The sequence below is a fragment of the Haliaeetus albicilla genome, chromosome W (genome assembly GCF_947461875.1).
Source record: "Haliaeetus albicilla chromosome W, bHalAlb1.1, whole genome shotgun sequence".
Taxonomy (NCBI): Eukaryota; Metazoa; Chordata; class Aves; order Accipitriformes; family Accipitridae; genus Haliaeetus; species Haliaeetus albicilla.
Genome location: NC_091515.1, coordinates 498,884 through 521,947, shown reverse-complemented (window position 1 = coordinate 521,947; position 23,064 = coordinate 498,884). Strand labels below are relative to the sequence as shown.

At 37.7% G+C, this 23,064-nt stretch overlaps 1 protein-coding gene across 4 annotated transcripts in view; it reads left to right on the top strand.

The window, feature by feature from the left end:
* NEDD4L (NEDD4 like E3 ubiquitin protein ligase) overlaps window positions 1-23,064 on the top strand; it is a 193,911-nt gene that overhangs the window by 61,517 nt on the left and 109,330 nt on the right. For all 4 annotated transcript variants that reach the window (XM_069775421.1, XM_069775423.1, XM_069775422.1 and 1 more), the window contains exons 3-4: window positions 15,342-15,423; window positions 20,557-20,595. In XM_069775421.1, the coding sequence (XP_069631522.1) occupies window positions 15,342-15,423; window positions 20,557-20,595 (121 nt within the window). The remainder of the gene's footprint in view (window positions 1-15,341; window positions 15,424-20,556; window positions 20,596-23,064) is intronic.

Sequence of the window (23,064 nt, the reverse complement as noted above, 5' to 3'; positions counted from 1 at the left end):
TGTAGATAGCAAATGCATGCTGTCTTGAAGCTGTAGCCATGTCTGCACCAGGAGACTTAAAAAAAAAAGAAAAAAAAGAAAAAAAAAAAAGGCGTGGGGGTGGTCAGGGATAACATCTGTTCAAAAGCATACGTCCCCTGTGTTTCTCTGAGAAAGCCCTTAGGAAGGGGCTGCTCAGACAGATAGAAGTTCAGACTTATTTCATGCAGTTAGAGTAACGTGGCGTTTCTTAGGAACAATAAATGAAATTTTGTTTCTGGGCGATAAGTGCATGATACACATCTCCTTTTCTGGTGGGTGGAGACTTTTACATAGGTGTGTTGCCACATCCTTCAGTAGCATTAAAGACTGGCTTGCCAAGGGTAGTGGCTACGAGAGCACACTGACCCTGGAGATCACAACCTTTTCAATTCTCGTGTAAGAAAGAAAATATTGAAGTCAGATATTTCAAGGAGAAACAATGGAGTTAGACATTTACCTGTCGGCCCGGGGGGTGGGGGGGAAGGCTGATTGTATAATGTTCATGTTGCGTAACAGTTTTGGCCTTCTGCCTCCTAATGACTTTAAAGGTTTGTGGCCTTTAATAGTGCACGTGCCATTTAGATGTTTATGTGGCTGATGTGAATGGGGTTGGACAGCACCCGCAAAGGATGTGGCTGCATGTCATTGCCTAACTTCTAGGATGTCAGTGACTGCTACTCATTGGAAACAATAGAGGCCAGTTGCCTTCTATGAGGTGTTTGCATAACTTGTATTTTTCATTCAACTGTTGACACGGTAATCTCTGGGGAATTTAATTCATTAAACCTAACCCTTGTTGCCAAGTTCCCCTCCTGTTGTAGAAGTCAGTGGTTCAAGTCTCTTAATGGTAGTGCTTTTGTGCAGAACTTGCTATCTTCTATACTTGGGATAAATAGCAAGAAACTTTTCCTTCTGCTGCTTTCCTTAAAATTTAAATATAATAGAAATGTCATTTATTTTGTGAATTTTTAGTTTATTTTTCCATCTATGTCCTCTGTGGCTGTTGAAAGTCAAGATTTAAAAGATGTTATTGTGTTGTACAATGTTGTCATGGTTTAACCCCAGCCAGCAGCTAAGCACCACGCAGCTGCTCGCTCACTCCCCCTGCTCCCCTCCATCTAGTGGGATGGGGAAGAGAATCAGAACGAAAAAGGTAAAACTCGTGGGTTGAGATAAGAGCAGTTTAATAGAGCAGAAAGGAAGAAACTAATAACAATAATAACAACAATAATAAAATGACAATAATAAAGGAATTGGAATATACAAAACAAGTGATGCACAATGCAGTTGCTCACCACTCACCAACCGATGCCCAGTTAGTTCCCAAGCAGTGATCCTCCCCCAGGCCAACTCCCCCCAGTTTATATATACTGGGCACGATGCCACATGGTATGGAATACCCCTTTGGCCAATTCGGGTCAGTTGTCCGGGCTGTGTCCCCTCCAAACTTGTGCCCCTCCAGCCTTCTTGCTAGCTGGGCATGAGAAGCTGAAAAATCCTTGACTTAGTCTAAACATTATTAGGGACAACTGAAAATATCAGTGTGTTATCAACATTCTTCTCATACTGAACCCAAAACAGCACTGTACCAGCTACTAGAAAGAAAATTAACTCTATCCCAGCCAAAACCAGGACAAATGTAAATAAGTAATTCTTTATTCTTTGCTGTACTCTTCTGTCATTTGTCCTAGTATTCGGCATGCTACACTTGATCATCCTGAATTTACTAGTATTTTGTCTCCATTGATTGTCTTAAATGTTTTATCTTTTTTCACATGCTAATGATTCAGCTTACACCATGCTCCTGTAGAATAACACTGTGTTTTGTTTAACACTTGAGGAATAGTGTGTCCAGTCTGATTAACAGTTTCAGCACTGTTTATCTTTTCATTGAGACTGTCCTATACAGAGGACCATGCTGTGGAAGGAAAATAATTGCTTTTTTTTGTTTTCTTAACTGAAAATATATTTGGTGTGTCAGCTGAGAGTGGGTTGAAGAGGAGAGTAATCAATCAGTCTAAGGACAGAGGATCTGAGAGAGCACTCTTTGTTGTGTAAATTCACTGGTGTTAAGGCCTGCTGATCAGTGCTGGAAGTGTCCTCATAAATGAGACAGCAGGAGGACTCACCATAGTGATGGCATGATGTGGATGACAAAGAACAGGTATGAGTAGCTTTTCTGATACACCTGACACAGCCCCAAAGAACTGAAGATACTGAGGTAAGGGTGGAAGTTACTGAATGGTGTTTTAGTTGCTTTATTTTGCCTACATTTTGCCTTTGTCTCAATTCTATGCAAACTTTCTGTGGCTGGTTATGGCAAGACATCACTTTCAATTTGGTACTGCTAAAATATACGTTTCTAGTTAGAAATTTACATTGAATTCTGAGACAATCAGTATGTGGAGGTTTTTCTCAAATAGCTGAGATCCAGTCTTTAGTTATTGGAAATAGAGATAACATCGCTGGCTTTAGTGATATGTTTGCTTTCATCAACTGACACTTCTTCAGTTTATTTTGTTAACACTGTGGATAACACAATGTGAAATAGAGTTGCTTCTTTTGCAGGATATTTGCTGTTGCAGTTGGCATGGTGTATGTGGTTTCAGAGAGATAAAGACTTTGGTGTTCTAGCTGTCCCAGTGGAAGTTAGAGTTATTTGGGATCTGCCATGTAAATTTCTAATGACAAATTATATTAAGGGAGGAAGTCTTAATTTACCTGTTTCATGTGACTTTATAATCCATGAGATTTATACTTTTGCAAAGGCAGATGCAGATATTTATGTAAGAGAGACTATCAGACCTTGCTCTTTTTGGATGTCAGTAGAATTTAACAGTTTCTGTTGCTTTTAAGGTAGATGTTCATAGTGATCTCGGCTGTCCTGGAAAGCACTAGTCAGGACATGAGCTCAAGCACAGCATGTTGCTTGTCCCTTAGGTCTGTTCTAACAATGTGGATTATGGTAGCTGAGCTGCCTGTAAATCTCTGGGCCTTGTGATTACAGATGCTTTTAGGAAGGAAGCTAGCAAACGTGCCTGTGCAGGAGTAACCACATGACAACACTTTGCACTTTGAGACTTCATAGGATATGTGGCAATCCATACCGCTTTTACTTTTCTGGTCTGGTTACTGTCTCCCATTCCCACTAGCATGTCGCGTGCTTTGGGGCGTTTGCAAAATGGCTTTCTTCAGTAGCAAGCTTCATGTTGGTTCCCTCTGCACAGAACAAAAGATATTCTCTCTGCAGGACATAAATGAGGCTTGCCAACATAAGCTGTGTGCTGCACTGAAATCGGACTGGTAGAAGTAGCATCCCAGGAATAAGTGATTTTCAGTGTTATGTTTTCTTCTTTCTTGTTTCTTGGTGCTCTTTGACCTATGATACTGTTTCCCAGACTGTGGGGTGGGTTTGAATGGTGCTGAAAAAGAGGAGGAATGACTGTGAACCTGTTTGCTCTTGGTAAAGACTTCATATGGGAAGGGGATGAAATAGCTAGAAGAATAACTTTTCTCTGTGCCTCTGAGGGTATTATTTTCTTTCCTAGTGGCATATTGCAGAATAAGGATCAATGAATATAGATAAAAGATAGCCAGCTCCTTATTTTGCACTGAAAACCTCATACTTGGCACTGTCCTGAGTTAACTTGTCTTTTAAGTCTGAATTCAGGATTTTTTAATCTGAGGTTGTTGGAAGTCTGGACTTCACAGTGATCTCTACCAGCTAATTCAACCTATATTAGCAAGAAAATAATGGGCTTCTCTAAGTTTCAGTTTTACCTCAGTAATTAAAGATTAACATCAGACTTCAGGCAAGAGGATTCCAAAGTTTTTGATGTAATTAGCTTATTACTCTTATTATGCACATGACCAACTTGGTCCCTTTTGAACCTGGCTAATTCTCTAACCACAGTCAATTCCACAGTCTAATTACACATTTCCTTTGCTTTCTGCTTTTTTACTTTCATTGGATATCATTCTGCTTCCGTCTCAGGATTCATGTGTCTGCCTGCAGCAGCTGAGGACACGGGGCTTCTGTGGCCTATGGCTGGTGGATGGGCTAGCAGCATCGGTGGTGAGCCAAAGGTCTCTGAGGATGAGATGACAATTCATACTTGCTAAATCATTACTGCCAGAGTCTTGCTCATACCACTCTTGCTGAGCAGGAAACCTGGCAAAAATAGCGAACAGTTGTCTTCAGTTTGGTCCTGTGAAATGGCTCACCTTGTCCCATCTGACGCAAAAGGGGGTAGTAGCAGTGGGACTCTTTGGGACAATAGGGCAAGACCAAAGCAGTTCTGTCTGAAAACCTCGGCAGACCTGCCCATAGTGTGGCAAGGACAAGTCCTGTCATCCTCTGAGCCTTAGCTGCTCATTCCACCTTCCGCCAACTCTTCCACCAACCGGCACAAATATTTGTGAGGCCTTACGGTGAACTGGATGAAGGACCTAGTCTGGGTTTATGACAGCCTGGACTGAAGGAAGGAAGGCTTCACCCAAGTTTAACCCAAGTTCATTTCCCCGTCTGTTTCATCTCTGTTGTGTGAGGTGAGTGTTTGTTGACAGAAAAGGGGATAGCACAGGGACAGGAGCAAGTAGTGGGGTGAGCCAGCTTCTAGCAGCAGTGCTCAATTAGGTCGTTTAAAGTGTTTCTAAAATTGTGGCCTCTCTTGTTCATTTGTGTCAAGCTGGATAAACCTGTTCCTGAACGAAACCAGTGTGTGTAGTACTCATTGGTAGGGATGCTGCCTGCGTTGAACTTTTCTGGTCCAGAGGTCAGGTGTCATTGAATTTTTTTTCCTGCTGGATTTTAGAACTTGTTATATTTTAGGAGTGTGAAACAGCATAAGAAGAATTCAGATCTAGGGGCTGATGTATGCAGGTTGTCTGTTCTGTTAGAGCATTCATTTACCTCTGCCTTACAATCACAAAAAATGGCCTAAAGGAAAATGAAAAAAAAAAAACCAAAAAACATGTGTTTACACTTCCATCCTTTTCAGAAGATCAAAAGGTACTTTTTTGGAGACATGTTTAGAAAACTGAGCTTTTCTTTATGCTCTGGGAGTTTTTCAGTACAGGAAAAGTGCAAAAGGTATCTGGTCTTGTTACTCTTTATTAGAATATAGAATTTTAAAAGAACAACCTAGGAAGGTGGAGATGCTGTAGGTGGAGTTTGATATATAATTTATAACTCCCTTTTTCACCCACAGGCACTTCTTTGCAGATGTCTGTGATGTGAGTCATTATCTCTAGCAGCTCTTTGAATAAAGCCTTGCTAAATTTCTTGTAGTGCCAGATGAGGTGTGAGCCTTTCTTCGGAAAATAAAAAACTAGAAGGAAAATGTGAGGCCTGTAAAATGGCTCTGGGATTTAGTATGGAGACGTGAAGTTTTAGGATGCTTAGACACAATGGGTTGCAAGTTTGGCTTTTCAGTGAAGGATAAGGTAAGGTTTTCTTTTCTACTTGAAAGCAGATGTTCCTTTATTCTAGTGCGGTTAGTCACTCTATGCTTTGCTTTGGTCACAGTACATGAGACTTGTATGACAGTGAGAGCAAAATCTTATTTCTCTTTTAGAAAAACTCATAATGGATTTTATATGGTACAGACGAGAAGATGAACGCCAGAAGGCTCATGCTAAAATAAAAAACAATGAGCAAATGCAGATGACATGCTCTGAAGCATCCTTGTAGTTAATTTCTGTATATTTTCATTGTACTTCTCCCTTCTTACAGTGGCAGGACTGGGGAAATTCACTGGGGAAAATGGTTATTGGGATAAAAATGATAGTGATTCTAAGAGATATTCTGCCTTACAACATTGTTTTTACTAGTCTTCATAAAACTTTGTTAGAAGTATCTCATTATTATTCTAACCTTATTTAATGAGGCGTATTTTGGGCTTTGTTTCCATCATCTCTTTGAATCTAAAAATCGCCAAGCAAAACATTGAGATTTTTTAAAATTATTGATTGCTTTTTAAGCTCTACTAAGTGCATGTGCACACAGAGTTGTCTCTAAGTGTGTTTAAATGATTCTGTAAAACATTTTCAGGTTCAAGGACCTTCCTCTTGCCAGGTATAATCTGCTTCATCCCTGATGTTAATTGCTGTTAATGGGGCTCCCATAATTATATGGAGACTCACTGAGATGAATATTTTTGAAGATGATGAATTTTACTGATCTGAATTTGTAAGTTATGTTTTTGAAGGCATACTGACTGTAAAAGTGCATCTGTAATAGTACATATAAACCACAGTTGCAAATTTACCTGAGTGTCTGGTCAGAGTAAATTAGTTCATATGAAGTGCTAAGCTGCTGTGAGTAGAGCGAATTCAGACACCTTTATACATCTACTTTTGTAACAGTAGCATAGGTGTATCTCTAAGTGCTTGTACTAAATGATGTGCATGGTTGTTCACACTGAAAAGTTTATATGGTAAAGGTTTTGAAATATTGAGCCCTTTCTTGAGAAAGCTGTTTCGGATAATATCTCCATGCCAGTTTAAAAGAGCAGGTCTGGAGAAACATGCAGCGGCCTTCAGCCACGTCCTAGCTTGGCTCTTTGCTTCCCTGGCAGGTGTGTCTTACAGTTTGGGAGGTGCTGCTTGTAAGGCACAAATCTCAGCATGAAATAAAGCCTAGAGTTTGCTTTGTCTTGAGTAACTGGGAGGATTTTTTTTGTGCATGTTAATAAATTCTGCTAGTGCTGGCATTTTCTAATCTTTACAGTATCCTGGTGAGAATAAATATTACCTGCTTTAAGACTGGGGTAACATAAATACATTATTCCAAAAAAAAAAAGTAAATCTGACAAGTGAGTTCTGGCAGGTTTAATTGCGCTGCTGTTCCTTTCCCTCTACCTGTACCTTTTACTTCTCTTGTATTTAATCTGTCATGCCTGGAAAGTGGTAGGCTGGTGTGCTTTTGTTGTTCCAGTTAAGGAGTGGATAAGCACTGGCAAACGGTGCAGAGCTTCCTCAAATTTCAGTGCAATAGTGTAAGACAGTAGAAATTTTGAATGCATTCTGCTTATTCTCCTTCCTTCAAATTTCACAGAGGTTAAGTTCAAATACTGGAATTCTGTCTGTCCTGTCTGCCTCAGTTACAGTTAAATGTGACGTGCTGAAAGCCAGGGATTGCAGTGGTTGCGGTCACTGCTCTCTGCAACAGCTGAGAGAGGCTGGCTTCGGGCTGCAGATAGGTAGGATGATGCTTCCTTCCTTCTTTCCAAAAAGTGATGTGAACAAATCACATTTGACAAGCCTCAGAGTTCAAAACTATGCAGCAGAAACAGATCAGTCATCTGCATATATAGATTGTTAGAACTGGACATGAAGGAGTCACAGCTGTGGAATAGAATAGTTCCACTCGGAAGGGACTTACAATGATCACCTAGTCCAGCTGGCTGACTCCTTCAGCGCTGACCAAAAGTTAAAACTTACTATTAAGGGCATTGTCCAAATGCTTTGTATACACTGACAGGCTTGGCGCATCAACCACCTCTCTAGGAAGCCTGTTCTGGGGTTTGACCACCCTCTCGGTAAAGAAACGTTTCCTAATGTCCAGTCTGAACCTCCCCTGACACAGCTTTGAGCCATTCCCAGGTGTCCTGTCCCTGGATCCCAGGGAGAAGAGCTCAGCACCTCCCCCTCCACATCCCCTCCTCGGGAAGCTGCAGAGAGCAATGAGGTTGCTCCTCAGCCTCCCTTCTCTCCAAACTAGACAAACCCAGAGTGCTCAGCCTTCCCAGTTCCACGGGAAGAAGATGACCTGAGGTCTACAAATGTACTTGACTTAAATCTGAAGTTCGTAATTTTGGGGAATGTTAAAACATTCAACTTTATATTACTCAGGAATAGAGAGAGGCATGTGCCTTAAGAGGCCCGAGAAGGATTTTTTTTTAATATCCACCACCACCACTGGGCACTAAAGAGCACAGGTAGGTTTGATGGGGTGAGTGGGTGGGAAAAGGTATTGGATGAAAATTGACCAATAGCCAAATAGACGTCCCCTCAAGACCATGGAAAGAATTTAATTTGGATGTTGCTTCAAGAAAAAGCCTTTGCTGCCTTCATGTTTGAGGGTGTTAGAATTTTTCTAGACAGAATTACATGAGCTCTTGATGAGTTCCTTTCATGTATGTGGAACAGAGGAGGGAAAGGGATAACACAAAGGGAATGCGCCTGTATTTCTTACAGAAGCAAATTTATCATCTTGTGCAAGACTTGTTTCCTTTGAAACAATAAGCCTATTTTGAAATATGAAGTTTGTCTTCATGTGACAAGCTTGGCATACACATACTTGCAGAAGAAGTGATACTAAATTTTATACTTGGAGAGGCAGTTTCAGCTTTTAAAATAAAAATAAAGCAGAGTAGAGCTTAGTAATTTCATTGTTCTTTCACATATGCTTGTGCTCTCCACCGCCTTCTTTTGTAGCTTAAAATAAATAATATATTGGGTCACTGGCAAAGGATGTTTTGAGACTTGCTTTCAAAGCTGTTTCAAGAATATATAGCAAATGCAATTGCAGACTCAAGTGAGCAAATAGGAAACTATTCATGGGCCACAGTTTCACAGTACTCTGAAATAACATGGTTTTTAAAAGATGCTGATCTGCTTTTGGGTTTGGGGATTTTTTTGGTGTTGTTTTGTTTGTTTGTTTTTAAGATTTTCAGAGGTTTTAGGTCATCAGTGCTTTCTGTTGTTCTCCACAAGAAGAAGAGCTGGAAACTTGCCTTTTCACGCTGAGGTTCAAATGAAAGCTGATAATTCTGTATCTACAGTTGCTTGAGAATTAAGAAAATATCAAATACTGAGAGTTGGAAAAACCATGGCAAATGGATAATTCTGAATGTCTGAGGGACTTCAGAAGCTCAGGAAAAGTATTTCTTAAGACCTCAGACATTTTTATAGCTGTTGCTCTGCCAAACTCTCTTTGCACTAACTTGTGATCATGATTAATGTAACTTTTCTTATGAACGTCATTTTCTTAGGATTCCAGTTCTTCAGAGAACTGTTATCAGCTTCAAAGTTCTGAGCAGGCATTGACATTTTCTTTGGGTTTAGGCTGATCATGTTGGGATAGATGGGGATACTGGTTTTAATCACTTTGGAATTTTGTAAAGAGCAATATTATAGAAAGGTGTTCAAGAAATCAACTCCCATTCATCTTCAGTCACTAGGATGATAGTGATTGGCCTCATTTCTCATTACAAAAACCTGACTTTATAATCCTGCTTAGTTCTTTGAATGCCTAATAATACATAGTGAATATATCTGCTGGCTTCTGATATTAGTGGGTGATGACATTGTCAAGTATAAGAAATTTAAAGCATTAAAAACTATAACCTTTCACACTGAGTAGCTGTGCCTGTCTCCACTGCACCTGGAGTTGTTCTTTTCCTCCTCCTTTTATTATGTTGCATTTTATTATGAATGCACCTGAGGTTGGCTTTTTTGGTGTAATTTCTGCAGCACTATCTGGAAAGAAGGAGCCCTATAGCAGGTAAAAGAAACTTCTGTGTACCTCACCGCCCTCCCTGCTAAATCTTCATTATAAAAATAGCTTCTCTTTCATCAAGAAACACCTTCACAGATAAAGAGAGTATTATGACGTTACTCTTTGTTCCTCTAAATGTATGTTTATTATGTCCTGCCATTATAGTTGGGTCATCTCTTTAGTGCACAGCCTCTTGGTCACAGTGACCTTGCTTGTATTGTGTGGCTTTCTCCGTCAGTCTGTCATATCGCTTTGTTGGTGTCCCTGGTGTTGTAATCCTTCTATTTGAAAGCTGGCCAGTGTAAAATCAGGTGCTGGACTGGCTATAAAGAACTGCCATCTGTACTGTCCCCAGGCTCCAAACTTAGGTTTTATTTTCTATATCCATTTTCTGTTATTACAGTAATTCTACTAGAACAGCTGTGTAAGTTTTCACTTGGATATTAACTACATTAACAGCTTTCTCGAAGTCCATGATTTTGTCAGTTTCTCATGTTGCAAGTTTCATTAAGATTGCATTTTAACACTGGTAGTGGTGTAAAAAAATCATACAGATCAAGTTTTCTACCTGTAGGTTTCTACTTTATTATTTTGCTACATTTCTTAATTTAATCTTTTACCCTCTTCCCAAGATAGTACTTTTTCTCAAAGCTACCTCTACAGTGAGTTTTCCAAGCAAATTGCAACACTGTTAAATGTGTCAGATATATGATGTCATCTGCATGAACTAAAGGGCTCAATTCTGCTCATCCAGTGTCATGCTCTTAAACTTATCTAGCATTCAGTTTTAAAACCTGATGCAAATCAGCAGTGATTCAAGTCAGAGACTGACGCTCACAAGGAACTATGGAATGAGTTGCTCTGTTTTCACCTTATTTTTAGAACACAATGGAAGTATTCACACATCACTTGTAGTTGTGGTTACCAGGAGTGCCATATGTTTTGTGGTTTTTTTATAATGCTTTCTTCAAGAATGAATCTGTCTGCCTTATAAAAGTCAAGAAAACAATACTTCATTTTAATCCCCTGCTTCCCTTCCTTTTAATCCATAAATTTCAGGGTGAAAATATCTGGCAAGTACAACTTCAAACTGCTTTGAGTCTGCTTTCTGTGCTCAAAAGTTCCCTCTAACCTAGTTGGTTTGTTGTTTTTGTTGTTTTTTTCTGAGTACTTTCAGCAGGTGTCTCATTTATTATTGTGTCTTCTGTGATCTGGATCATCAGGATTTCCTTTCTTTAACACTTCTACAAATACTGTTGTTAGACAGGAATCTGGTATTTCCTCTTGTCTTCATGTATATTTCATTCCAATTTGCTGATACCTTTTCCAGTGATTTTTTTTTTAAACAGATCAGATGCTATATTTCTTCTTCTGCAAATTTTCCTCAATTTTACTGATCTTCATGTTGTTGTCTAATAAATCTGCCATGCCAGTACCAGTTTTACATTGCAAAGATGCCATGTTCATCTAGAATACTTGCTTTTAGATGGGACTTCAGCGTGCAATTAGCCATTGTAAAGTTCCTTCAGTGCTTCTACTATTACTTTGACGTTTACTGTCTGTTCTCTGGGATACCTTTTATATTTTTTGTTTTGCTACTATTGTTATATTCTTAATTGTGGATCTGCTTCTTTCATTCTGCATCTCTGCCCAGAGAAGTCTGAATTTCCTGAAGAAGTTTTGCAGGTAATGCTAGAATTCAAGAGGATGAGCCTTCATTTGTGATCAACAGTAAAAGTTTAAAGATGGCATGGCACCATGGTATAGGAGGAATATCACAAAGAAACTGTAAAACCCAAAACAAACAAACGAACAAAATGCAACATTAATTATTGTAAACTTGACCTTTTCTTTAACAATACTTCTCATGATAAGGTCTTCAGGCTTATGAAGCTTTAAGTTTAAAGTGTCAGACTGTGTTCCTAGCATAAAAAAGTGATTATTTATCGTACAGTACTGCCTCTACAGTGGCAGTTCTTTAATGGCTCCTTCTCGTCAGAAAGAATATGCTCTTTAACACTGATGCATTCTGGCTATGAGGTGTTTCGTTGTTCAAGCACAATTTTGTAGATTTTGCAAGTTTTCTTTAGCAATCCTCTTGTATGAATCAGTCAGGTGTTTTGTAGGAGGGAAGTGAAATCTTTGTGGAAAAGTAACATGTAATTTTAGCAGTATTTTGGAAAGAGACATAGTTAGAGAAAAATTGCAGTAAATATTTACTTTGCCTTGATGCCATTTACCAAGTTTGTCCGGGATAATAATTAGAAATAATGCAGAGACTTGCTCTGTACAGATTGCTTCTATTATCTGGAGCTGTGGGAAAGGAAGTCTGGTAATGACTGAGTTTTCCCATTGTCAGAGTAGCACAGGTGCTTGTGATGCTATGGAGGTTGGAGGGTGTAGGCACCTGGCTGAAGTGCCAGCTCTGGATCCAGTGAATTTGGCACTGGCCCTGCTGGGCAGAGCTGGTTTTTGCAGAGCCACCTTGGAGCACCTGCTTACTGCTTCTCAGCATTTTCTCTTTTGGTGGGTTTATTAGCTGAGTCACAACCGTATTCAAATGTTTGGAAATACCTCAGTTCAGCATTGTGGAAATTAGTAAGTCCTCCTGAACTCTGGAGGGCTAGATACTCAGTAGAAAGACATCTGAATCATCCCGTTCTTTTTTTTTTTTTTTTTTTTTTTTTTTTTTTTTTTTTTAAGATCTGCTGATTTAGAAACAATTTCTTTTACTGTATTTCAATTTAATTTAGACATTAACTTCACTGAAATTAGATGTGATGGAATCCTGATCCCAGTGGAATTGGCTGAAACTTGTAAGCTGTAACAGTCTTGTGTTCACTAAGACCTTCCTTTGAATTGACTAATGTAAAACCACAGTTTTCTCCAAACAAAGATGTAGTTCAAGAGGATTAATTGAAATGCTTCCTTAAGCATTTGGCTTCTGTAATAACCTCTTAAACTAAGAACTAGTGTGTATGGTGCTTGAAAATAAGTTTCAATCTGTGCTTTATCTGGGTGCAGAAGATACCCAGATTCATGATTTTGGATGTATGTCTGGTTTTAGCCCTTGCCATGACTCAGTGTGATTACCACGATACTGCATCCTAATGAAGAAAAATTAGATGATTTCCAGTAGACTTTTGCTGGTTAGTTAGAACTATGCAGTGAGAGAAGCAACCTAATAGACTTCAATTGTATTTCTTATTTACAGTTAATTCCAGGTGGAGAAGAAAACTGTTACAAATTCAGTGTTCTGTTCTGTGGTATCTGATACTCATGTCCTTTTATTTTCTGATGGTGTGAACAAAAGTTGTGTGGGTGGTGATTATTCTTCAGATGACTAAATTCTTTTAGGAAACTTTAGCCTGGAAGCTACAATCTGTGAATGAGATGCTGTCTCTGCCACTGTTGCTACATGAATTTGGTGCTCTGATCCTCAGCTCCTAGAGCTTTCACATGAAGTTTCACAGCTCTTTAGGACAGATCATGAGTTCAAAGCACAGAAGAAAATTACCAACTGTCAGATTTGTTTAGGCAGCTGCAGCTTCCAGAGTTATGAATGAAATGCTGAATTTAGCAGTATGTAAAGCAGATAAACGCAACTTAAACAACTTTTTCTATAAGCTGTCATCAAATCACATCAGTCACAGCTTCTGGATAAGAAACTGTAGTGGTAAATCTCAGGTCTTTTTTCTTTTCCTCTTTGCTTGCTTCCTTATGTTCTATTTAACAGTTTTCTTTTTTCTTTTTAAGTGCTCATTGCTATTCAAAAAGCTAAAAACAAAAAACCCAAGCTAGCAGTGCATTTCGTGTAGGTTAAAGACGTCCTTAAGTGCTGTTTTCTATTTATTTGCGATGTTTAATTTGTTGGCAGAGTATGTCAGGTGGTAGACTTTAGAAAACGTTATGATGACATTGTGACTTAAAAAAATAAAAAATTCTGCCTTTTCCCTTGACGCTCCTTCCCGCCTCTGCTATGTATCCTCTCTTTCCCAGAACAGAAAATGTTAGCACATTTGCACAGTGAAACGAGCCAGGATACTGATTGGGCTGGAAGGTGACCCCTTCTTTCCCTGCTGCCTGTTGCCTTGAATCCTTCCTCTGATCTGTTTCTGTGCATGGCTCCGTGCAGAGGTGTTTTGCCACTGAAGAAGGAGCAACACAAAGGCCAGAACAAGGGTCCAGGGTAGAGGGAGGTGTGAGACAGCTTTACTTGGAGCAGTGTCGACTTATGTTGGTTTATAGTATCTGTCCAGCTACGTGTTCATTTTAAGTAAATGAATGCATGTAAGTAAACAGTCTCAAATATCTAATCATTCAGATAAATTCCCGCCTCACATTCAGGAGTGAGAACTTTGCTGGTACAGTTTAGTCTGGCTCAGTCTGTCCCACATTTAGAGTGGGCAGAGATGTCAATGGTCTGTTCAGTAAAGGCAAAAACTTCTTACTGAAAGCAGCTGGAGTTAGTTAGGGTGAAAGCAGTGACCTCCTTTAGTGGCACGTTTTATATCTGACAGGTGTCTGACGTACAGAGCTGTATGGTCTCTGGAATACATGTACTTCCTTCTCCTTCTGAAAAGAGGAAGCGAGGTCAACGGGGACAAGGGGGAGTTGAGGCCAGATTTGTCTATGCTACCTGGTTCTGGTATGCTGGGCAAGACTTTCCCTAAGTGCAGATAAGCTCTAATGGAAAATAGCTCTAGTGGTGGTTCTACTTAATACTATGCAGATTTCAAGGTAGCAGTTATAATACCCCATAGCTACAAAGTTAATATTCACTCTGCTTCATTGACCTTGTAAATGAGGTTTGAATGGAGGCTGAAGCATTTGTGCAAACCTTTATGATAGTGTTTGATCCTCAGCGACCTGGTAATGAGAAGGGCGTGAAAAGCTGGAGCAGGGTCAGTGTGGTATTCAGCATGGAAGGGAATGCAAAAGATGGGAGCATCTTCTTCATTAAGATTATCCAAGATGCAGGTGAGGAGCTCAGTGCCAGTGGCTAGACTGTTGGTCACAGTCTGGGTGCCAGCTGTTGGGTGGCAGAGTGAGTGTCTGTACCTCCCCCAGGCCTGGTGTGTCAAGAGAGGACATGTGGCATTCACTAGCATACCTCAAACTGGACCAGCCAGTGAGTAGGAGGCCCTTGGTCCAGGCAAGGGTACCAGATGGGGAGAGGGTCCATGGCAGCATTCAGGGGGGACCCACAAGTGTGAGTTGCCTGTGAGATGAGTGTGCAAGCATCTCTTTGCAGCGAGCACCACAGTGGACTAGCTGGGGAGGTGGAGACCCATGGTGTGGGTAGGAGACCTCAGGATCTAGGCAGGGGTGTCAGATGGACAGAAGGACCATCCTGGTATCACTGCTGATACCATGCAGCTTGGTTTTATGATTCAGTAAAAATAGAACTAGTTCTTCAAGATGATTCCTGTTCCCTTTCCTGTCAACCTCAAGTGGTTACAGTGAGTCTCTTCTAAAACCCATGACTCAAATTTTTTCTTGACTTGTTTTGATGGCCTGCCACGTGCATGCTTGTGAGCAGAAGTTGTATGCAAGCAAGTTGTTCTTGCCCATAGCAGTGGGACAGAGCTGCAAGTTAAATTATCTTTAATGCTATGGTCAATATTTAACTGAGTGTATTCAAACACATATTTTAAATGTTTCAGTAGCTTACTACAGTTACTAGGTTTCAGTAAAAACGCTTTCACTGGAAGTATTTAGAGCTGCTATTGTTATCCAATTAAATGACAAATTTATACTGAAATTATATTTGGCTGTAAAATTATATTCCCATTAAATATGGCATCTTCTTTTGCAGTGACCCGTATGTGAAACTTTCCTTGTATGTAGCGGATGAGAACAGAGAACTTGCTCTTGTGCAGACAAAAACTATTAAGAAGGTACGTATATACTCTTTCTTGTTCCATTGTTTTGGAAACATTAAGAATACTGGAACACAGTTCCATAATATAATACAACACTTACTTAAATTGTTGCATACATGTATAGCAAGTGAATAATTTATCTATTTTTTTTCAGACCAAAATAAGAAAACAAGTGCATGCATCTTCAGTGTGCATGACTTGTTGACAGGATCTAATATGTTGCATATTATTCTCTAAAGCTTGGCTTATCAAATCTCATATCATTCACTGTTTCTTTTATCAAAGTTATATTTCAATGAAAGATGTAGCTGAAATAAAGAACTGAGAAACTCTGCTTTAATTATAATTTATTTGACTTTTAGCACAAATGATCATTCTTTAATGTTCCCTTTCAAAATTTCCATTTTCAAAATATTTTCCTAATATGGGAATTTAAAATAGCCAAATGACGGAAGATAGGCTGTAAGAAAAGCCTGGAAATGTACTGAAATTGTTTTCATTTTTAATTAGAACCAAAATTAAATTTTACTTGGTTTCTTAATTTCATTCTACACAAACAAAAATTCCACCAGGGGATATTTGTTATTGTCAGGGCTCTAAGATTTTAGAAGGAAATTTGGGGTTTTTTGTGGGTTTTTTTGTTTGTGTTTTTTTTTTAAATTTGCTGGTGGTGATAGCAGAGAGGAAGGAAGTCATAACTGGTATGAAAAGTAAGGTAGAAGTAATGAGTTGTCATTTTTATGAAGATATTTAGAATTAACAGTGATTCAATAGGCATCATTATTGCAAAACAGAATAGTGAGGAAAAATCTATTTTTGAAAATACAAAATAGAATGATGCTGTTCTAAAATCAGAACATTAGGTGTTGTGAGAAAACCGATGTGAAATCCTGGAAGCATGGAAGATTCAAGCAGAACTTTTCATAGGAATCAGGGCATGTTTGATGTTGGAAAGTAAAAGCAATTTTTAAAAGATTTCCTGGTTAACCATTGGTACTTGTTTCATAATAGCATTTTAACATTCATTATATCCTTTTAAATATGTTCTTTGTAGGCCATCTAGCTTAGTTTTATGTAAACTTTTTAGACGTTAAAATCTGTGAGAAAAATGTTAACTTTTCCAAAGAGCAGTACCTAGTTTGTTGCTACAGTAACAACATGGACTGTGGCATTTTTTTGTTTCCTTAAATAGGTTCAAGATTTATCGCCAATTCCATAGAAGTATGTGGGAGGTTTTCTTATGATATGCATATCTTGCTTTTGTAGAGAGTGTGCTTGTTGTCATGCCATTTCCTGGGACGTAGCTGCATGGAATCAACTCCTGATCTTGAAATCATATGAACAGAAAATGCTTAGGCTTGATAGGTTGTTTTCAGGCTATTATAAAATACCTGGCTATTATAATTCTGCTAAAATTTTAACTAACATGTTCTTGCTGAAGCATGAGATTGACTTTGTCTCACTCTGGAACGGCAATACTAATGAGAAACTATTAAATCAGTACACCTGTGTCAATGTACTGATAAATCTTTCTTACATTGTAAAGGGTAGATGAAAAGAATAAAATGAGTGTAGGTGAAGGTTTATTTTCTTATTTAAAAAATAATTTGGACCACTGTAGTAATTTTGGATCAACAGCGATATGGGCAACTCATTTCATCTGGGGAGAAAGTGGAAGTTAGAGACATTTGAACAGTTGCACCCTATGAATAGTCTATGCATTTGCTTTCATCAGCTTGTTTGCAAAATGTATGGTTCAGGATTCCTGAAGAATAATGGCTTACTGAAAAACAACTGACTAGACAAGTCCAGTTCTTGTACTGCTTGTTTATTGTCTTGAAATAGCATGGTAGCATTTGTTAACTGGCAAATGCCTGAGGATGGGAGGGAGATTTTCATCTTTCACTTCAATGAAATGGAAGAATTTCAATGTGAGGTAGTATGAGTCTAGATCATCTAGATGTTGGAAGAGACCTCTGGAGGTCCTCAGCTGTTCTATAACTTTGTGACTAAAACTCAGGACTATGATAGCAGAGAGGTCATGAGGCAGGTCATGAAGGTGCAAGGATCCTTTGGCTTTTGAGAGAAGTCCTTTGTAGCAAGTCTGTGAAATTGGGGGAGAGGAGATAGGAAGTGTGGCATGAATATAGGACTTGATTTTTTTTTTTTTCCCCCTCTTTCTTCTTAGTAAATAATGGTGATCACATCCAGAGTTTTATTCAATTTGATTCTTTTTTTAATTAATTCCTTAATTAATTTTTTAATTCTTACTAGAATAACATTGTCCTTATTTGAAAAGGTGTTGCTGGTATAAAAGCATGCTTACTAAAGACATAGCATATTCATCTCCCACACATTTGAAATGTAAAGGCCATAGTGCAAAAAGTTAGGAGAGGCTGAAAAGAGAGCATTAGATTGGAAATAAGGTTGTAACATTACTGCTGATCTGAAGCAATACTTACTAGCTTTGGATCCATGTGAAAGGAGAATAAGAAAACTTCTGAGAAGACCACCATAAATAGGAAAAAAAAATGTAATAAAGATGTGAAAGTATTGTATTGATGGTATCAAGGAAGAAACTCATGGATTGTAGTGCTGCCCTAGCAAGGAAGAGAAAAAGGGCAATGTTTGCACAACAGCCCAACTGTAAACAGAGGGCTGAGGATGAGATGATGATGATGTATTCCTTGCATCTGCCTTTTTTTCACTGTTTCTTGTAACTGTCACTTGAAGCCTGGACTTTCTCAGTCATTTCCATAATAATAATAGGTCATCTATTGGAAAGTTCTAGTTAGTAATTTCTGTTCTGAGTTGTTAAATTTCATCTCAAGACTTCTGCCCTCAAAGCAGTGTTCTTCCTATGCAAATTGCAATCTCTGTTTATTTCATAAATAATCAAACATGATTAGTATATCTTGATTTTGAGTTAAAATCATTAATGGAAAAAATATTGAGCAAAATCAATCTCAGGAGTGAAAGACACCACCAATTATCTACTTTACCTCTGTAACTTTTCTTTTAATATGACAGCATCTAACCCTTCACTAGTTTCTTATTTTTCTACTCATTTTTGTCTTCCTCAGTTTAATGTATAGCTTCCTGTTTGTCATTGTCTCACGGGAGTGCCCTCAAGAAGGCAGAAAGGACTGCAGTTTCCCCTTTCTTATTCTCCTTTTACAATACCTGTGCAGTTGTCTGATACATATCCTACTGTACAGCTGGACCTAGCCTTATGAAGTGCTTAGTTACAGCCAAAGGGATTAAATGCACATTGTTTCCTTAGTCTGAAAAAATAAAGTTATCAGAAAAATTTCAGATGCATCTGTCATGATCTAGCTGTGTTGAATTTCTGAGGCTTTTTGTTTTGATTTACCTCCCTCCACACTTTTAGTTGTTCCAACTGTAAAATTTGATTAATGCCTTGTGTTTCCTTTTGGAGCTGTGTTTCGAATGGCCTGCTAGAAATGCTCTCTTCTTTCTGCAGTAGAAAAAGCTGTATTTGCTGTTTGCTGTCTTTACAGTCCTGTAAGATGGTTAGTATATTCTTTAAATTCCTGCTACTAGGCTTGTGATTTAATGTGTTAATTCTTTTAAAAGTCTGGATGAAGATTATCCAGTTTCCTCAATTTGACTGCACTGAGCTATGAAGACTTCACTTCTACATCAGTTGTGACAGCTTCTATCTTCATATCGATCCCTTAGTTATTCTGCCTTTCCCATACGTAATGTTAAACATAATTTCCTGTATCTAAATATGCTTAGTCTCCCCATCGAGCTTCATTGCTTAGTAGCATCATTTCTTTCCATGTTCTTGTTTTATTTAGATGGTTGAAAAAACCTTCTTTGTGTTTGTTCTAATATCCTGTGGAAGATCTAACTCAGCTTGACTCTTGGCAGTTCTTTATCTGTACAACACTTGCCCTTTTTAGGATGCAGCTCTCTTTGCTGATGAGTACTTTTGTAGTTGTTTCCCTGCTAATATCCTTTATGAAGTTATTCATGCATTTATTTCTGGACCCTTTCTTTACAAGTGGTTTTCTCTTTTGCTAGGATTCTGGTGTTTGTACTTTCTGACTTGACCTACTAATTGACTTGTAAAGGTGGAAGAAATTTCTGCCAGTTACCATGGCATTTACCAAAAACTGTGCTACCTAATACATCAAATATTTCCTGAAATTTGTATTTGCGCTTAAGCAGCATTCAAAATTAATGCATTATTGATGGACAGTAGTGCCCTCAAGTTTAGCATGAGACCATGCTTCATTTGTTAAATTACATGGAACCTCTCTTGCCAATAACAGCCGCATTTGATGAATACAAGTATTTAAAAAGTAACAGGGGGTTTTTTCCCTTCTCTGCTATAACAAAATTTTGGTGGGTGTAGAGCCAATTTTTACTGTCAGCTCTTCTGGTAAATCTCTGCTATGTGAGAGAATGAGGGAATGATTTGGCATGAAAACAAAACCATTGGATGTATCATACTTGTTTTTAAGCTTACCCAAATTTGAATTGCGCAAATTACTAATGTTTGTAGTTCTCTTTTTTTATCAATTTATTATTTCATGCTTGAGCTTCCTTCAGATTGTAATCTGTATGCATATTTTATTCTGTACGTTTTTTTGAGGCTATTAAAACAAAATTAAAATCCTCCATAGGCTTGAGGGAGGTTAGGAAGAGAATCATACCTATTCAGAGGAAATAACCTTTCCTTTTGTTCTTTTTTTTCTTTTTCTGTTTAGTTTACAGTATAAAACTCCTTATTTTTGTAGTTCTAAAGTTGTCCTTGTGTTTAAAAAATACTTTTTTTTTTTTTTTTTTTAAATCTGGTTTTAAATGACTCTTGAGAATGAAATGTCTTCAGGTTTTACTTCTATAGGGTCTCAGTGATTTGCCTTTTACTCACAGAATCCTATTTATACTTAACATCTATTTTAGGATCATCTGACTCAAATATCCTCCCATGTTTAGTTTATTCAGTACGGAATTTTGAAATAATTTGATGGCAATATTTTTATTTCAATTTTTTATGACATGCTTTTTTCTCCTTTTTTTTCCTAGAAAATTGTCACTTGCATGCACATTTTGATGATTGCAAAATGGCAAACCTAAAGAAATTTTAGTATGTAAATATGTTTATTTCTTTTACAGACACTGAATCCAAAATGGAATGAAGAATTTTATTTTAGAGTAAGTTTCCCTTTACTTGCAATCATGACTAACATGTACAGTTAATCACATTGCATTTTATAAGGTTGGGAAGAAGCTTATTTTTTATTTGTTGTTTATATGTTTACATTAAAAAATGCTTATCTTGATGTAATTGCTCATTGTTGGAATGATCAGCAGAAATTGGCATAAGGTTAATTAGAAATGGACTGTTTCACAATTTGAAATTTTATTTAGAGTAAGTTTTGAGTTAATTCATCTGACTAAAAAATTGTTTTTACTTGAAAATGTGTTTTTAGCAGAGCATGTTTGCTGTGGTTTTAAAATGTTAATACAGTGGCAAATCAGTTATTTCCAAGAGCTCTATGAAATTTAAGTTATCATGGCAAAAAAAAAAATACAAATGTAGGGAAGGAAGACAGAAAAAGCAATTTCTCTTGGCCTTGATGTTACTTGCCAAAAAGGTCAGAATATGCTTTTTTCTTTTTTTGTAGTTTAATTTTAATCTTTCTGAATCTTAAAATGAAAACCAAGTTACAGCTAAAACTGAGTGATTTTTGTCAGAAAAAATAATTTTAAATATTTGAAAGTGGTAAAGGAGGGGTTAAAATAGTGATTATCAAAACCAACATAATATAAATGAGAAGGGTGGTAACAACTTTGTTATTTAGTTATTGAAAGTATTTTTCCAAAAAAGAATGACTTAATTTTAGTGCAGCTGTAGCTTTCACAAAAGAAGATTAGGTACAATTTCAGTGGTTTTTAAAATTTAATCTTAAACAGCTGCTTGAGAAAAGATGTCATTGTAGATTCTTAAAAACGGGTATCATATTGAATGTTGTTTTATAGAGTCTTAGCAATTGACTGTCTTGCTAATAGGATCTTCTAGATAGATAGTTCCCACCAATGTAACTGTTAATACACAGGTTTTTGAGGTTTAAGTGGAACTTTTCTTTTTAAACATGTACCATATTTTCTAGGTTTTGCAGCTGGTAATACGTATGTAAAATCATCTTTATCTAATGAAATATTTTGATTTTTATAACATACCCAGAGGGCAAAATATGGACTTAGACGTTATGCAGAGTCCATAGTAACTGTCTTCACACTAAATTATGACTGGACCTAAGGTTTTCTATTTTCATCACAGTGGTTGTTGATGTTTGCACACCTCTTGTTACAGACGTGGCTCTACCATGGGGTAACTTAAGCTACCTGCCTGTAAAAATGCAGAGGAATTTTAATACTGTAATTTTCCTAGAAAGTCATTAGCCTTGTAAGAGAGCATTTTATGGTGAAGTGTTCAAATGCTTTTGCCTTCAGCATAGAGGACAAATTAATATAGAGAGATTACTATCATGGCCATTGCACAGGAAAGGGAAGTGAAAGAAAGTTTTAAACTGTTTACCTATTTGAAGACATTTCAAGCTCTCCCAGATATGATCCTGATTGCATATGGGATTCAGAAATGGATGACCTCACCTCCATAAGCCCATCTTTATGAATACTGGTCTCGTAAACATGCTGAGTTGTAAGATAGACTGTAAGGAACAAATTAATGTGTTTTAAAGTGTAATATATTTACTCAGGATTAAGCAAGCTTGTTATGTTTATTTGTGCTTATAATTTTAACGGATATTATTCAAGGTAGCCTTTTTAATAATTTGCTTTTCCCAGGAAAAGAGAATACACAAAACTGCCACAATTTGTGTTGCTTACACTACAGATACTGTTCATAGAAGCTCTTTTAAAACATCTTGAAAATCCTAAATAATAATGAGGATATATAAAGTTACGCATACCCTTTTTTCTATGTCACAGTTCTCTGATTTTCTTAAAACTGGGGAAGTCCATTGCCACCCCCACAGAATTATCAGTCTATTGTGGAATATTATTTCTAAATTTTCTCAATTAAACAAGTTGGACATAGTAATCTGGCTTACAAAGTTTTTCTGAAAAAATATATCAAGTCGATCAAATACTATAGAACTTTTTTCTTGTTTAATAGTGATGTTTTGTCTTCCTGCCAGAGTTCTTTTGTTTGTTTGTTTTTTCCTTTCAAATGTTGGCAGTCTTTCTGCGTAAATTTACTTCAATGTAAATAATTTTATGGAGATACATTTGCTGTTTTCAAGTGTTGGAGAGACTTCTGTTGGGTTTTCCACAGGCTTGTGTCATAAATGGGCTAGAAATGGTGAACAATGGACAGTCCAAAATACAGATGATTGTGAAATTCTGAAAGAAATAGAGTAAAACTCTTGCTCCATGCAGTTTCATTGAGCTTTGCAGCTGTAGAACAAAAAAAGTCTGGGAGCCCTGATAGTCTGTCCAGCCTGGGACTTGTTCCCAAAACACAGAGCTTGTCTCGGAGGCCAGGCCACCTTTCCTGAGACCAAGTTAGCTTTGCTGGTGTGCTCGAGGCAGCCAAAGCCACCTAGCTCTTTCTGGCTGCAGCACATACTGGGGGTGACATGAGACAGAGGCAGTCTG